The sequence below is a fragment of the Diabrotica virgifera genome, chromosome 3 (genome assembly GCF_917563875.1).
Source record: "Diabrotica virgifera virgifera chromosome 3, PGI_DIABVI_V3a".
Taxonomy (NCBI): Eukaryota; Metazoa; Arthropoda; class Insecta; order Coleoptera; family Chrysomelidae; genus Diabrotica; species Diabrotica virgifera.
In genome coordinates this window covers 154939715-154958556 of record NC_065445.1, presented here as the reverse complement: position 1 = coordinate 154958556, position 18842 = coordinate 154939715, and the positions used below count along the sequence as shown (strand labels likewise).

Genomic DNA, 18842 nt, shown 5'->3' with positions numbered 1-18842 from the left:
TGGTGAGTAATTAGAGGATACCTCAAGGAACAAAGGTGACATAATGCAAACTTGCGCTTTACCGGTTTAAAATGCAAATTTTTGAAAAAACGATAATTTAAAAAAATCAGGATTTTTAAAATTATGGTAATTTTTATTTTCTTTTGATAATAACTCCAAAAATACTCAATATAAGTAAAAAATGATAAATAACCAAATTTTAGTTTTTACTGTATCAAATATTTTACCTGTGTACTATTTCGTTGCGGTAAAAAATAACCGAGATAGAAACGTTTAAAGCTTAAATTTTGCTGCGAGAACCATGTAACCGGAGCCATTTAATCTTTTATTTTTAAAAATTAATGGGTTTAAAATATTAAATGTGACGTAGTTTAATAGCCCTTGGAATTAACTTTCAAATGGTTTTTAGGTGAATCTGATATCCTAAAAATTAACAGAGTTATTAAAAAAAACAATAACATTTTTTGGAAAAAAATTTAAAAGATAAATTTGGAGAAATTTTTGGAGCATAAATTTTAATGCTATTAATTTGTTCGAGGGATCATTTGATAGACATTTCTAAGTACTTTGACAAATATTTAATGTTTGTTATAAAATGCATCATGTTATAAAATGCATCGTTATTAAGGCTTGAATACGTAGATTTGGATATTCGCCGAACAAAATATACATTCCATTACCTATAACTTAGTTTCAGTTAACATTAAAAGGTTTTTCTAGTAAGACGTTTATTTCATTTTTTATTAGCTTCAATTTTGGTAATATTAATTTTTTTGTAAAAACTTATAGTTTTTAAGTTATTTATGAAAAATTGGTTAAAAACTTGAATTTTTATCACGAAAAACTAAAATCTTTGATCTTTAACTCAAAAAGTATTGATTAATTTGAATAACTTTACATAACAACTATGGCATTATGGGATTATTTTTAATAAAATAATTTTTACCCTCGAAAAGGGGTGCTATCCACCCCCAGGGTTAAAGAGCAAGTTGGCACCATGTCACCTTTGTTCCATGAGATATCCTCTAACCCAGTGGTTGGCAAACTTTTTAGCCGAAGAGCCAAATATGAATATTACAGCAATTTAAAAAAAAATGAGAGTCAAATCTGTTTGTTCGGCAAACTTTTATTACACTAATTAAAACTAAAGGGTCTAGTCAGTTAAGATAGTGAAAAATGCTCCCAGCGATATTCCAAAAATTAAAAAAACTACATGTTCTACATCAAAAAGTATTCGACCAAATGAATTTTAAATCCCTAGCCCCATCCATAACCCCCCAAAAAATTAAAAAGTGTTTGTTCGTTTTTGGCGATCTTTGTTTCTAATCATCGAGAAACTTCTAGGATTTTATTGCCTACAACTCTGTATTTTTTACAAAATTTATGGCGCAAAATCCAATTTTTTTAAATGTTGATATGTAGAACCGAAAAGGAAAAGAACAACAAATGTGAGCTTTTTCAGCTGATCATAAGGATCAGGAATACTATTCCACGCGTTGAATCTAATAATGTCTTCTCCTGGTCATTCAAAGCAGACACACCACTTGTGTTGTACATTTTTTTCTTCTCCAATATTTACAATTCAACACAAAGACGTTAGAATTTAGACGCCATACCTCCTTGTTTTTTCAATCCAGAAATTGTATTTCAAAATTGTTAATGCCAATTTCAAAAGGAGAAAATTTCAACTCGATTACGTAGCATTAATAGAATGTTTGACTAATGCTAAAGTTTGTAAGTTTGATAAAAGCTAATTTATCAGAATAAGATGTAATGTTTTCCTACCTTTTTTTTTAATGAAAATATTATTGCGCTTTCCGTAAATATTTGTGCCAGAGCCAAAGAGTCACGTCCGGCTCCGGAGCCGCACTTTGCCGACCACTGCTCTAACCACTCACCAATTTTCATGCAAATCGATGGAGGTTCAACGAAATTGGAGGTAATAGCTCATATTCACCTTCAGTGACTGCACTATGTGAGTGAGGGCCGGTTGTTCGAACGCTAATCAACAATGATCACGATCAAATATTTAATTATTGTCACCAGCTGCCAATGTCAACTTTTATTGGCTTGCTGAAAACATAATTGATTATAATTATGAGATTAGTTAATCAATTAACATAACAATTATTAACATAATTGATTAAGTAATTTCATAATAATTGTAATCAATAATTATGATTTCAGCAAACCAATCAAAGTTGACATTGACAGTTGGTGACAGTAATTAAATATTTGATAATGATCATTGTTGATTAGCGTTCGAACAACCGGCCCTAAGTCTGCATTGTATTTCTTCAATGTATTTAATATTGAGTTTTTATACTATAATTTTTTAATGTGAGTACGATTTAGAAAATGTCACAAAGTCGCAAGTCAGAAATATATCGTAATTCTTAAAATATTTTAGTTTTTAAAAATGTTTCACATTTTTTTTATATGTATAGAAAATAATTTTTACTGGAATTCCTGTAAGGAAAATGGCTTGACCTGATGGTTATCTTATAATTATTTTTAGGTAGCGCAAACGGCAAAAACGACACAGCTGACGAACTGGTCCAATATCCCGACAACTTAAACCTTAAAGATTTATACTACTTCCTTTGCGCACCAACGTTATGTTACGAACTGAACTTCCCTAAAACGGAACGGATACGAAAGAGATTCCTTTTGAAGAGGATCCTGGAAGTGATGTTGGGTGTCCAGCTGATATTTTGTGTTATCCAGCAGTACATGATACCATCCGTCAAAAACTCTTTGATTCCATTTAGCAATATGGACTACACCAAGGCGACTGAAAGGCTGTTAAAATTAGCTGTAAGTTTATTTGCCATTCTTCTTTAAGTGCCATCACCGTGACGAATGTTGGTAATCATCACGGCTGCTTTTCACCCTTCTAAATGTCCACATTTCAAACGCGTTAAATCGATTTATTGCATTTTCATTTAATGTCCATGATTCTGCTCCGTACCTCCGTAGTAAAGCACACTGTGTACATAACATTTAATTAGTTTTAGTCTGAGGGCCAATGTCAAATCTTTGCTGCATAAAATCTTTTTCATAAGTTGGCACGTGCTTTTTCACTTCTCACTCTTATTTCTACAGTATAGTCGTTATTTTCTGTGATTACCGTTCCCAAGTAATTATATTTTTTTACTCTCTCAATCTGCTGGCCGCCTACTGTTAATATTTCGTTTGTATTGTTGTTCTTGCTAATTTTCATAAATTTGTTTTTTTTTATGTTGAGAGTCCGTATTCTCCACTATATCTTAATATTTTGTTCATTACTCTTTCTAAGTCTTCCAAGTTGTCGGCTATTATGACTGTATCGTCGGCATTCCTAATTTTAATAAATAAACTTCCATTAACTTTTATGCCTACTGCAATGTTTACCAAGCTTCTTGTATGATTTCTTCAGAATAAGCATTAAACAGTAACGGCGACATTATGCAACCTTGCCTGACCCCTCTCCTTATCTCCATTTTTTCTGACACTTCTCTTCCAATTTTTACATTTGATCGTTGGCTGTAGTATAAATTTAATATCAATGTTACATCCCTCATATCCAGATTCTTGTTTTTGAGTACTGTTTTACCTTATCGACTGCTTTGTTGTAGTCTATAAAGCATATATAAAGATCTCGGTTAACATCCAAGCATCTGTGGGTTAGCACATTAAAAGAAAATAGTGCCTCTCACTCCATTCCGAAATCTAAACTGGGAGTCACTAATATACATCTCCAGCTTAGCGTGTATTCTATTATGGATGATTTTTAGCAGAATTTTTAAGGTATGTCACATTAGACTAATCGTTGGATAATCACTACATTCTTTAGCATTTACCTTCTTTGGTAAACAAATAAATGTCGATGTCAGCATTTCACGTGGAATAGATTGTGCTAAATAGTTGGACTAAAAGATCTATATTTTTTTCATTGACCACTTTTAGCAATTCACTTGGTATTTCATCTGGACCAGCATCTTTATTATTTTTCATGGACTTTACTGCATGCATAACTTCTGACTTTGTTATTTCGGGTCTTGGAGGGGATACGAGAAACGATCGTGCGCGAATAGCGGAGAAATCTTGTAACTTCAATTGAAATTGTCAAATTGACGTATTTTTCGTATCTACTGTTAATGAAGAAGAAAAATTATATGCTGCTCCAGGCTCCACAATATTGATATGATATGCAATTATATAAAAGTAAATTTTATTAATTGTATTTTGCTTGTAGTAGTGCATTTTAATAATTAATTTTATTTACTACATACAATTGTTTACCTTTTAATAACATAACCTCAGTATTAATTTTTCTTCTTATAATTTTTTTTTGGGCTATGGCCTTGACAAGTTTCCAGCAAGCAGGACTAATATAATTGGCTAATATAATTAAAAGTGCGAAAAATGTTGCTGAGCTATGAAACCGGGTGTCGCTTTTCCGAACTTGCACGCTCCCAATATATTCTTTCCATCTTAATTTCTGTTCCGTCTCCATTAAAATGTTTCCTTGTTTGTCCAATAGTATGCTTGAGGTTTTTTGTTTTGCTACCCTAGCTAATTCTTTAACTTTCTTATGGAGATTGAAGTTATCGTATTTGTTGGGGAGACACGGAAGGAGCCTCCACGAGATCAATAGTGCCACATCATCTATACAACAGTAAACACTGTTGACGGTGTCCCCTGGAAACGTCTACTAGTAGACGGCTAATCCTTCCAACACCGGATCAAACCAAATCAGATGGCAAACACCAAGCCACAACGATTCTTCTCAGAGCCAACACTGACGGTAGCGAGCATAAATATCGAGGGCATCACTACAGCAAAACAAGACATTTTATCAGAATTCTGCAAAAACACGAAATGTGAGGTATTGTGCATCCAGGAAACCCACAGAGACCTAACTTCAGCGAGACCGAAAATCTCAGGTATGAAACTGTTTGCAGAGATACCACACAATAAGCATGGGAGCGCGATATTTGTGAGAAGTCAAACCATAGTCTCATCGGTGGGAACAACAAGTGTAAATGGTATAGAGGTAATGGCCATTGAGATCGGAAAATGAACAATAACCTCGGTATACAAGCACCCAAACGAGCCTTTTATATTTTCACCCCCAACTAACTTCCAATCACAACCGAATCAGCTTATACTGGGAGACTTTTAAAAGTCACAGTTTACTCTGGGGCTATGCAAATTCGGATGCAAATGGAGACGCAGTAGAAGCATGGGCTGAAACGAGTGGCCTCACGCTAATCCATGATTCACCATCACGCTAATCCATGATCCACTTCCACCATCTTTTCAGAGCAAAGTTTGGAAAGGGGATATAACCCGGATATCTGTTTTTCAAGTAATAACCTCGACGACCGATGTACCAAAGTAGTATATGGCCCCATACCAAAAACTCAGCATAGACCAATTGGTATAAACATCTTTCCAATTGTAAGACCGCAAACTGTTCCATTCAGAAGGAGATTTAACTTCAAAAAGGCAAACTGGCAAAAGTATGCAGATATACTAGATTCTGAGCTGCTACGTCTTGAGCCAAAAGTAGAGAACTAGGAAAAATTTGTACAAGTAATAAAAAATGTGTCTAGAAAAGCTATCCCCAGAGGATGTAGGCAACAATATGTTCCCGGGATGTCCAGCGAGTCCAAAGAACTAATGAGAACATACGAAACCCTCTATTCCACTGACCCTTTTAGCCAAGAAACGGTTGACTTCGGAGCAGTCCTACTCCAACAGCTGAGTCAAGCCAGAAAGGAAAAGTGGATTGAAACCCTGGAACAAATGGACATGACACATAGTAGCAAAATAGCATGGAACCTTGTAAAAAACTTAGCGGTAACCCAAAAGAACATAAACCACCTTGCAAGGTTACAGCAAACCAAGTTGCTACTTAACTCCTTATGAATGTAAGAACTAAGAACACATATAAAGACCCATATACTAGAAGAGGATTGAATCAGGGGACAAACCACGTAGGAACTCCTTTTACACTAAAAGAACTCCACGACGGTATGAACAGGTTAAAGAACGGGAAAGCTGCAGGTGTTAATGATATATGCAGTGAACAAATAAAGCATCTAGGCCAAGGAGCCAAAAACTGGATTTTGCAACTTTACAACACGTGCTGCAAAGACTGCAAAATTCCAAAATCATGGAGAAAATCTAAAGTGATAGTCTTGTTAAAACCAGGAAAGGACCCAGAAAATCCCAGTAGCTACAGACCTATTTCGCTGTTGTGTCACTTTTTCAAACTATATGAGAGGCTTATCCTCGCCAGAATAGAAAAAAATGTTGACAAGCACCTCATCCCACAACAAGGACGATTCAGACCCGGCAAATCTTGCACCGGTCAAGTCCTCGCACTAACAGAACACATTGAAGAGGGCTTTGAAGAAGGCTTTTGTAGATTTGACAGCAGCATATGACACAGTAAGGCACAAAACATTGCTCCGGAAATTATACGATACCCTCAATGACCACCATCTGGGTAAGGTCGTATATTCCTTACTGCAAAACAGACGTTTTTTAGTTGTGCTGGAGGGCAAAGTAAGTAGGTGGAGAGTCCAAAAGAACGGCCTCCCACAGGGAAGTGTTTTAGCACCAATGCTTTTCAATATACAGGGTGAGTCACCACTAACGGGACGGAAGATTACAGCGAAATGGTATAAGATTTGAAAAAAATTTAAATTGAATAGTTTGTAAGTTGATAAAAGCTACATTTTAAAATTATTTTGAAATATACAGTGTGTCCCAATAAATGGCGGCGTATCAAAGATATATTTTTTCTTATGGAACATCCTGTATTTTATTGCCTTTTTTAATTGTCCGCAAAAAATAAGGCATAGTTTCGTAAGGCTTCCCTATACCTATGTACAGAGTGTTCTGAGTTATGTTGACTTTTCTTAAAATGTAAAGTTTTAAAAGAAGGCTTATTCTCAAGTTATTTAAGAAATTATAAAAACATTACTTTTACATCTAAATAGTTGGATATTGGTTGAATGTACTCCATGATTAATTATTACACATTTGTCTATAGGGTGTTCAAAATTTACAGTTTCATTATTGGAGTATTGAATGTGTCATATGATGCTTATTTTAAATGGAACAAGATATATATTAATAAATAATTATACTAAACAAATTTACCTCTTTCAAATAGTATATGGATGTGTATCCTCCTCCTACCTAAGTGTCACAGTTTTTACGTCATTTACAATTATTTAAATTCTTAATCTGTAAATCGATTTTAAAACAAAAGATGTAGTTAATTAATGTCATTGTATGACATTGTCAGTTTATGACAGTACGGTCTGGTAATTATCAAAACTATAAACATCCGTGTATGATATTCATTTTTTTTTACTTACAAATGCCTTTGGCAGAGCCAATTACATTCAAATTTAATTGTTCCTAAAAATTAATAATCACGCTATCTATGAAAGAGTAGATATGCTACTTTGCATTGGGGAATATTTTTAAAACTGTCTCTTAGCTTCTAAAGTTTACGCTTAAAAGTATCCTGATATGTAGAAGACACCCAAAAAAAGGACGTTTTTGAGGGATTTCTCGATAGATTCCGTGCTACTGGTAATGTTGCATAGGTACGAAAAGTTAAATAAAAATAAACCAATTATTTTTGATAACGTCAACGAACTTAATGTCCTGCTTTCTGTTACGGAAAACCCAAATACTAGTACTAGAAAAATTTCGGGTCAATTGGAAATCAGTCAAACGAGTGTATGTAGAATACATAAGAAAAACCATAATCATCCGTATAACACTCAACTACACCAGCATTAGGCAGAACAGGAACTTTTAACTTTTCGTTTATAGACTTTAGAATTTGGAGATCATGATTTTTTTTTAAGAATGTATTGTGTACAGACGAATCTACCTACTTTTCATAATAATCGTCTAGTTAATAGACATAGCTTTTATTTTATTATGATGCAGTAAACAAACATTTTACTGTTGATCGCCAACACCAATGAAGTGTTAATGTTTGGGGTAGTATTCTGAGCGAGTACGTTATCGACCCATATTTTTTTGACGAAAATTTGAATGGAGCAACTTTTTTAAATTTCTTAAAACAAGTTTTTTGGATCCTTTTTAAAACCTTCCACTTAACGTGCGAACAAACATGTGGCTCTAATTGGACGGAGCTCCTGCTTATTTTTGACGTGCTGTTAAGAACAACATCAACATAAAATTTAGTAATAAATGGATAGATAGATTCGGTCAATATATTTGGCCACCTTGGTCACCAGGATTGACCAAGATGATTTTTTTTAAGTGGGGTTACATTAAAAATATTGTACCTAAATGCTACACTTCCTACCCTACTACTTCAGATGATATTTTTATGAAAATAAGAATTTCGAACGCTTTTGCGTCTATAACACCAGCTATGTTAAATAATGTAAACAAATCATTTAAAATCGCTTGCTGTACAAACATTTTGAACATGTATTACATAACTGATAATTTTTTACTAGTAAGTTATGGTTCATTTTGTATTATTATGTATTTGTTTTATTAAGATTCTTTATGTTTCGTTATGTATTTAGTTATTTTCAAAAACGAAAAAATTTATTTTACAAATCAGCAAATAAAAATATACCTACATATTTATTTACAACTACACTCTATAACAACTATGCCAAGATGATGGGTTTAAAAATCGAGAGTGACTATAAATATTTTTAAAATCGATGTACCGTTTATGAAAATGGTAAATTACACAAAAACTATGACTCCTAGTTATAGAACATCTATACCTATACCATTCGAAAGAGGAACCTGTGTTTAGTATAATCATTCATTAATATACATGGTGTAATGTATTGGCCTAGTAATTATAAACCCCACTCGCGACGCTCATGTATTGCTAATTATCGCATTATATTTTAGTTAGTTTACAGGTAAAAGAATTAACCAGTTGTATTTGATATGTAGTCAAATAAAGATTTGTTTTGGGTTTATCCAAGTGTTTTTGTACCAAACATTTCATGGCGACGGGATAAAACGTTTTTAAAGTGTGTATAAGTAAATACAAAATGTCGAAAGACGGGAAATTAGATTTATCGTTAAATTTGGAATTTAATCCCAGAATGTGTGAATGGAATGTGTTTATAAAAAGACTAGAACAATATTTCATCGCTAGAGAAATTACAGATGTTAATATTAAAAGAGCTATTTTGTTATATAGCCTTTCAGAAGAAGTTTATATCTTGTTATCCGACTTGTCCGTGCCTAAAAAACCTGAAGAATTTGAATTTAATGTCATTGTAAAAAGCCTAGATAGCTACTATAACAAAACTTGTTTAGTGTGGGTAGAAAGGGCAAAGTTTTATGGTGCTTCGAAAACAAAAAGTGAAAGTGTACAAAATTGGAGTGTACGTTTAAAAAAAAAACTAGCCGGTACTTGTGAATTTGGAAACGAAATTAACAGATATGTTCATTTCAAAATATAATGATGGAAAAGTAAAGAATACGCTATTTGCACTGAAGTCAGATATCACATTTAATAAAGCTATGGAAACAGCACAAATTGAAGAAGCAGCAATAACTGGCATTAACGAAGTAGATAGCAGAAGTGTGGTGAAAATGTAGAAGAAAGAGAGGTGTGTCAAATAACGAGTGGAAGTTGCAGTAAGGAAATATTGCAAGTATCACAGCGTGGGGATGGCAGAGCACATCAACAAGAAGGGCGATTTAAGGAGACTAGACCTTCAACTTCGGGGATGCAGAGACATAGTTCGGATTTTAATCGTGATGAGTTCAGTGGTAGTGTTCAAAAGTGAGGACACTTAAAACGGGTATGTAGAAATAGATTTTTAAATTTATTGGAAGAAGGAACTGAATCATCTGTATTATGTATATCATCAAATAATGATCCGCCAATTTATATTGATATTAATATTAAAGGTAACATGTTTAAATTTGAATTAGATTCGGGCGCCGCGGTCTCTGTCCTACCTTTTAGTATATATAACAAATATTTTAATACACAACCATTATCTCAAGTTAATGTATCGTTAGTTAATTTTTCGGGAGGCAAGGTTCATCCTAAGGGCAAAATTAACTTACCAGTAACTTTTTCAAAACAAACAAATAATTTGGATTTTTATGTTTTGCGTCGAGAAACTCTAGCCTTTCTAGGTAGAAATTGTATTAGGTGTTATAATATGGGTTTCAGGGAACTAAATTTTATTGAAGCAGATAAAAATAATGAAATAATGAGGTGGTTAATGAAAGATTTTTCCACTGTAGTTTCTGACAAATTGGGCACATTTAATAAATTTCAGTTAAAATTTAGTATTAAACCAGATGCCAGACCTAAATTTTTTAAACCCAGAGTGGTTCCTGTTTCTTTAAGAAACAAGGTAGAGATGGAATTAGGTAAAATGGTCCAGGAGGGCATTATATCTGCAGTTGAATTTTCGGAATATGGAACACCCATAGTACCGATTTTAAAAAATGATGGAGGTGTTAGGATTTGTGGTGATTTCAAAATAACTATCAATCCTTTTATCAAAGCGGATAAATATCCGTTACCACGGTATGACAGCCCTGGCATTAAGGCTATCTGCTCCCGGTGAGGGTGGTTATCCCTTATCCGAGGGGTGGAATAATTGATACGCTTTTACTTGTTGAGTTGTTTTATTTACACTCGCATGAGCATAAGCTGGTAGCACCGCACCCAAAGAACGTCTCGTGAAGAAAAAGAGACACTATCTTTAATGTGGAAATATTACGTCTGACCACAAAATAGAATGACGAATGTCTCATATAATAATAAGAATTCCCTTGTTATAGTTTTGCTGTTTATATATTTAGAAATGCCTATTCAGCATCGACCATGAAAAGTGTTTATAATTGACTCTGCAATTATTAGTGAATCGTGATCTAGGATAACAATATTTGTATAATCGAATGAAGGTTGTAATATTGTTATGATGACATAAATAACTGAAAGTAATTATCGTAGATAATTACAGGGTGTTTTTAAGATATATCTACTGAGTACAGATGAATTCTTGTACACCTTCCCTTTTTAGGAATTTTCCGACTACGGGGAGGGAAATTTGCAAGTCGTGCTACCAACCCATACTGTGTTGTAATCAATACAAAAAATTTATTTTATATACAAACTTCCTAAGCCTACGCAAATACATAAATAATATAAAATGTTCGTTTAACAACATTGTTTCGTAACACTTGTCACTCACTGTGTTTTCGGATTGTAAGCATATAATCTATTCCTATGTATTTCCTTGATTTTATTGTTTTCTATTCTGATTTTACAATTAACGTTAATTACTTCTGTTATCGTGAAAGGACCTACATAAAGATTATCAAACTTACCATTCTCTTCCCTTTTTACAAGGACTAGGTCTCCTATTTTAAAGTGTTGTGGTGTTGCTTTGAGCTTATTCTTTTCTTGCCGCTCTTTTTTGTGTTTTAATAAGAAGGTTCTGGCTCTCTCGTGTGCGCTTTGTAGTTTGTATCGTAACTCATTGTAGTAGGCATCTATATTGTAACATGGTTGAATCTCATGTGTAAGGTCTTCCGGCAGGTTAACCTTCCTGCCATATAACAGTTCGAACGGTGTGTATCCATGATACACGTTAGGGGTTGTATTGTAGCAGTATGTGAACATTCTGCAACACACATCCCAATTTTCTCTGTCTTCGTCTATGAATGCTCTTACGTACTCGTTCAACGTTCTGTGTAGTTTTTCGCAACTTCCAATGGACTGTGGGTGGTATGCCGTTGAAAAGTTGTGTTCTATTTTTAATAGCTTTGTTAATTCCTGCATTACTTCGTTCTTATACTCTGTGCCTTGGTCTGTTCTTATTTGCTTCATGAGTCCGTATGTTGGTATGAAATGATCAAAGATTCCTCTTGCTATTGTCTCTGCTTCTTTATTGCACACTGGTATGCTGACCGCGTATTTTGTCAGTTCACACAACATTGTGATACAGTATTTATTACCTTCATTACTTCTCGTGAATGGACCTATTGTATCTATGTATACTATGTCCCATGGTTTGGAAGATGTGTCCGATATCACGAACTCTTCGACATGTGTTCTTTTCGGTTTGTTAATTTGACATTTGTGGCATTGTTTTACGTATTTTCTTACGTCTTTTTCCAAATTTTTCCATCGGAATCTTGCCTTTAGCTTCTTAATTAGTCTGTTATTCCCTACGTGTCCTCCGAACATCGGGTGATTATGGTATTCTCCATTAATCTGTGTTTTTCTTTGTCATCTTTTATTGTTTCTGGTACTTCACATATGTATATTTCTATATTCTTCAATTTTTTATTTCCTTCTTTAATAAATTCATCAATTGTGCACATTTTAAAAATAATATCATTTACGTATATTTTTACTTTACGTACTGCATTCTCTACCGCCAGCTTATCAAGATGTGCCAACATTTGGTTTAAATCGAAATGATTGAATCCTGTGGCTATGCTCTTGCTGCACTTTATTTTGTTTTTGACCCTAATGCTCAGCCTTGGTGAGATTAGTTCTGCTCCAAAAGACAAAATTGGTAGTCTATGCGCCTCTAAATTATTTAGTACCTTTCTTACTGTCTGTTTGTGGGCTTCTGGCTGTAGTGCGAGTTCGCTTTCTGCCTTCGTTTGCCTTGCTTCCTTCTTATTTTCTCTTGCTTGAGCTCGTGTTATAGCTAATATATGGGTATTGTCTATGTATAGGTTCTTTAGTTGATGTATTGTTATTCTTGAAAGACTATCTGCATAGTTATTTTTCCCTGTTATGTATTCTATTTCGAAATCGTATTCCTCTAAATCTAATCTGATTCTTGTAAGTTTCGAAGTTGGTTCTTTCATTGCAAATAAATGTGTTAGTGGTTTATGATCCGTTTTTACTAAAAATGTTGGTGCTCCACATAAATAACATTTGAAATGATTAATTCCCCAATGAATCGCTAGTAATTCCTTAACGATTATTGGTTTATTACATTCTCCTTTATTAAAACTTCTTGATGCGTATGCTATAGGTAGGTCTATTCCGTTATAATCTTGACTTAAAATTGCTGAACAACTCTCGTTGGATGCGTCTGTTGTTAGGATGAATTGTTTATTGAAATCTGGATATTTTAGGATCGGTGGCTTCATCAGAGATGATTTAAGCTTATTGAATGCTTTTTCACATTCTTCTGACCAAAAAAATTCTACTCCTTTTCTTGATAATCTGTTGAGTGGTCTGCATATTTCCGCAAAATTTTTAATAAAACGTCTGTAATAGTTGCAAAATGCTACAAATCTCTTTGTTTCTTCCGCTGTCTTAGGTGTCGGATATTGTTCAATTGCTGCATACTTCGCTTTGTCTGGTGATACTCCCTCTTGAGAAAGATCATGTCCTAAATATGTTACTTCCCTTCTAAAGAATTGACATTTTCCTGGGTTAAGTTTCAAATTGAATTTTCGACATGTCTCGAATGTCTTTTTTAGGTTGTCTAAGTGATGTTTTTCGGATATTCCAATTACTACGATATCGTCCATGTAAAGAAATGCTTTGTCTGGTGTTAATCCCGAAAATGCTATTGACATCATCCTTGAAAAGCTATTTGGGCTTACATTTAATCCAAAAGGTAATCTGGTAAATTGAAATGCTCCATTTTCTGTGCTAAACGATGTGTATTTTCTCGATGATTTTTCTAATGGTATCTGGTGAAACCCTGACATTAAGTCTATAACTGAAAACCATTTTGCTCTTCCTAGTTGATCTAATATCGAATCTATTCTTGGTAATGGAAATTTGTCTGTAACTATCTTCTTGTTCAGTTGTCTAAAATCTATGCATAATCTCCATGCTTTTCCTCCATCTATAGCTTTTTTCGGTACCAGTACTACTGGGCTGTTGTACTCGGATGTAGATGGTTCTATGATTCCTTGGTCTCTTAGGTTTTGTACTTGTCGATTTAATTCCTCTGTTTGCGCATGAGGTGTCCTATAATTCTTGATACATACCGGAGTTTGGTCTTTAACTCTTAGTTTTTGTTCGTAGAAATTGTTACAGGTTAACATATCATGCCTTAGGGCGAATATGTCTGAATATTCCTCGCATAACGATACTAAGTTGTCTCGTATGTATTCTGGTATGTCTAATTTCAGTGATTCTCGTAATTCTTTTTTTCTGTCCTTGCTGTCGTTGACTAGCCTATATATATTGAATAGTTTAATATCCAACGTCCTGATTGTGCTTGCGTCTACATTTACTGTTTCGTACGTTGTGTTCAAAATTTTGATGTATGGATTATTACTTGAAATAATTGCTCTTGCTATGAATATTCCTGGTTGTATTTCTTGCTGTTCCACTATCCTGTCTTTCTTTAACGTTTGAAAAATTTTTACGATTCTGTAAATTTCACATCTAGGCGGTATTATTATGGTGTCATTGTCTATATTATCCAGAATTTTCGTACTAATGTAACAATCGTTGTCCTCTTTAATGTGCATTTTAAGGTTTGCGTAATCTAGTATACATTGAAAGTTAGAAATAAAGTCTCTCCCAATGATTCCGTCTGTTGGAATTGGAAAGTTAGGTTCTACCAATTGAAAGATGTGTTCGAATCGAGTTCCTTTTACTTCGAGTGTTGTCTCAACTTCTCCCATTGTTTGCAACTCTCCTTTAGTGACTCCTTTTATTTTCGCCTTTGTGTTTGGTTTCACCTGTTCCTTCATAAAATCTTGTGAACATTTTAGTATTGAAATGTCAGCTCCTGTGTCTATGATAAAAGTGCTTGTGTTTTCAAGAATTCCTGTTTTCATTCGTACAAAGTTCGTTAGGTTTAGGTCGAAGTTGTAAATGTTATATTTTATTTCTGCCTGTGTGCTTCCAACTTCTTGTTCATTCAAAACCCCAACTGCTGGTTTTCTTGCTCTTCTTGACTGTCCTCTATTTCTAGTAACCTTACCTTTCCTGTTACGTCCGCCTCTCTGGTTTCCTCTGTATGTTTGATTGTTAAATTGTCTGTATCCTCTGTTCGAATAATTTCGTTGATTGTCCGTTGCTTCTCCTTCGTTCCGTTGTCCGAAGTTATTTCTACTTCCTCTGTCATATTTGTTATGGTATCCTCTTCTGTATTGCTGCTGTCCTCTCCTATTCTCGTAGTTTGTCCTATAATTTAAGACTCTTCCTTGTGCATTTTCTTCAGTCGTATCGATCGACAAAAATTTAGATACTCTGCATTAGCGTTTCGTTTCATTGTTGTTACTACTGCTTCCGTCGTATATTTCTTTGCTAAGTCAAGTGGCATTCCTTCCGCTATGTATGCTACTTTTAATTGTTCTGCTAACTCTTCCACTTCAGATGCGTACACTGCTGCATCTCTATGCCCTTGCCTTTTTTTGGCTAATTTGGCTATTAAATTCTTCGGATTATCACCTTTTAATTCTTTCTTTAGTGCTTCAGCTATCCGTGGAATCGTATCTTCTGTGGTTATTAGGTTCCTAGCCTTATTGGTGAGTCGCGTTTTTATTAGCGTTACAGCTGTGTCTTCATGACCTTCTGCCAATTTTCCAAGTAGTTCTAATGCGTCTAAAAATGGTTGTAATTTCCCTGCGCTTCCATCGAACTCGTTGGGCAATATCTTGCTTGCGATATTCAAAAATTCATTGATTGTCAAAGCCATGTTTAATATTGTTATATCTTGTTTTATGTCACCTTTTTCCTCTTTTATTCCGTCGTTAATTATTTCTTCTTCTCCTTCCTCGTCGCTTTTTCCTTCTTCTATTTCCTCATCGCTTTGTTCCTCTTCAACTTCCTTGTCGATTGGTTGATGTATTGAACTTGGAACCACTGTTCTTACATTTACTGCTTGAAATGATCGTATAACTTTGTCTCTGATTTTTCCAAAATATTTGTTGCACGATTCCCTTTGTTTGTCCGAAAGTGCTTCCCAGTTTTTCCTAGTCAATTGCGTGAACTTGTTATAAGCTTTAATTAGCTGTGTCGTCACTTCTTCCTTTATGTCCTTAGATTTCGGAACTTTTTTCTTTAAGACTCTTCTGCTTTGCCTGTCTATTTCTTGTGCAATTTCCTCAACTATTTTGACAAAATCTTCCCAAGTAACTTTGTTGCTACTCATTTATACATAATTTTTCTTTTTTTTTTCCAGCTTCTGCACTTCTTAGCGAAAATATAAATTCGATAGTCTTACGGTGTATATAGATATGTAGTATATAGATATATAGTAAAAAAATATGGAGATAAAATAATACGTCAATATATGGTAAAAATATGTAAAAATTGCAGTGGTAATAAAAAATTCAAAAATAAATAACGTTATATTAACCCTTGTAAATAAGTAGTTAGAATAATAATTTAAATGTATTATGCATATAGCGTATATTTGTTATATATCGTATATTTATTTTGATAGGTATATTTACGATAGCAAATATTAAAATCATAAAAAATTGCAAAAATGTACTAACCATCAGTAGTCAAATAATAAATGAATAAAAGTCAGCAAGGATAAAGTATACGTTGATAAATATGTAAAAAAAAATCATATAAAATTGTATCATTGCGTCCTATAATAACTTAATATGAGGGTAAAAAAAAAATCTTTGTATATTGATAAATATTGGTAATAGAATAGAATAATTAAGTAAAAATAGGTAAACTTGAAACATATATTAATGTAATTAAGGTAGCACATAATGTTTATACTTTATACTTTATATTAATCAGGAAATACCATAAAAATAGCTAATATGGACTTACCACTTTTACACGTTTGTGTTCGTATCACCCAAAAGTCCTCGCTGCACGTGCCATATCATTGTCCATTTCCATTGTCCCACGATGTTCCATCTCCATACTATTCCATTTTCAGCTCCGCGTCGGCCTGATGTCTCCATCCATTTTACATACCACACTGTTGTCTAAGGTGGTCTAGGTGCCTGAACATTGACGTGTTTCTCCATACCTGTCCTGTTTACCAGTCCTGAGTTCTTCCCTGGTCTTGGATCGCCATATGACAGCCCTGGCATTAAGGCTATCTGCTCCCGGTGAGGGTGGTTATCCCTTATCCGAGGGGTGGAATAATTGATACGCTTTTACTTGTTGAGTTGTTTTATTTACACTCGCATGAGCATAAGCTGGTAGCACCGCACCCAAAGAACGTCTCGTGAAGAAAAAGAGACACTATCTTTAATGTGGAAATATTACGTCTGATCACAAAATAGAATGACGAATGTCTCATATAATAATAAGAATTCCCTTGTTATAGTTTTGCTGTTTATATATTTAGAAATGCCTATTCAGCATCGACCATGAAAAGTGTTTATAATTGACTCTGCAATTATTAGTGAATCGTGATCTAGGATAACAATATTTGTATAATCGAATGAAGGTTGTAATATTGTTATGATGAAATAAATAACTGAAAGTAATTATCGTAGATAATTACAGGGTGTTTTTAAGATATATCTACTGAGTACAGATGAATTCTTGTACAACAGATCGATGATTTATTTTGCTAAGTTACAGGGTGGTCAAGAGTTTTCTAAAATTGACCTGAGTCAAGCTTATCAGCAAGTTGTGATTCATCCAGATTTTCCAGAAATATACGGTTATTAGTACTCATAAGGGATTATTTGCATTTAATCGTCTACCGTACGGAGTTGTGTCAGGTCCATCCCAGTTCCAACGTATTATGGAACAAATATTTCTCAATATGCCAAGTATATCTATTTTTTTAGATGATATTCTAATTACAGGAAGGAATAGGGAAGAACACACTAAGAATTTGTGTAAAGTTTTAGCGATTTTACAAGAATGTGGTCTTACAGTAAAAAAGAAAAAAATGTACGTTTTTCGCGGAATCAGTATCTTATCTTGGATTTATAATTGATAAAAGAGGCTTGCATAAAAGTCAAGATAAAATTCGGGCTATTGAGGAAATCCCAGAACCTACAAATGTGACACAACTAAAATCGTTTTTGGGAAGTATAAATTATTATAATCGATTCATTCCAAATCTCCCAAACATTGTTCATTGTTTATATAAGCTTTTAAAATAAAATGTAGTTTGGCACTGGGATGAAGAATGTCAATTAGCTTTTGACACTATTAAACAAATGTTAGCTTCAGATCTAGTATTAGTTCATTACGACCCTGCCTAATGGCGCGTCCGCATTGGTAAATTTTTCGTGCGTTTTGAACTAATGGTTCGTCGCAAGAATTTTCGTCGCAAGAGTTTGCTTCGCAAATTTTTACCAGTGAGGACGCGGTGCTCTACCAGCGAAAATTTATTTATCGTTCGTTGTACTGCTCAGGTTGTGTGGAGTAAATCACAGAATTGGTTTTCTGTTTAAATAAGTAGACGGGTAGGAAATATTAATATGAATTTATTCAGGGAAGATGTTTTACTATTTGTTTAAATTTCATTTAAACATTCGAAATAATTTAAAATATTTCGTCAAGTTCCATTTTCTTTAATGTCAATATTTGTATGTAGATTTTAAGATTAGCAATAAGTGACAATGTGTAAGTAAAATGAAAACAAAAGACTAAGTTTTCACTCTAATGGCATATAACATATCCCACCAGAATGAAAACAATGGGAACCTTCTCTGGTTACACCTCCGAGGCTTCTACAATTTGCAAGCCATACGGATGCTGAGACTAAGGAAGATGAGGGAATTCTACAATTTACAATTCACGTCACATCTGCTCAGCGCGGTAAAGTTCCAACGAGACTGGTTCCCTTCATACTCCACACAGAGTAAATGTAAATCAAAAATGAATAACCATTTTCAATTTCGTTGCAAAACGAAAATAC

At 33.9% G+C, this 18842-nt stretch overlaps 1 protein-coding gene across 1 annotated transcript in view; it reads left to right on the top strand.

Annotated features, from left to right (window-relative positions):
* Positions 1–16294, top strand: part of LOC126881363 (diacylglycerol O-acyltransferase 1) — a 111378-nt gene extending 95084 nt beyond the window's left edge. The window contains exons 7-8 of the mRNA XM_050645605.1: positions 2519–2817; positions 16170–16294. Of these exons, the coding sequence (XP_050501562.1) occupies positions 2519–2817; positions 16170–16196 (326 nt within the window). The 3' untranslated portion in view covers positions 16197–16294. The remainder of the gene's footprint in view (positions 1–2518; positions 2818–16169) is intronic.
* Positions 16295–18842: the final 2548 nt, after the last annotated feature.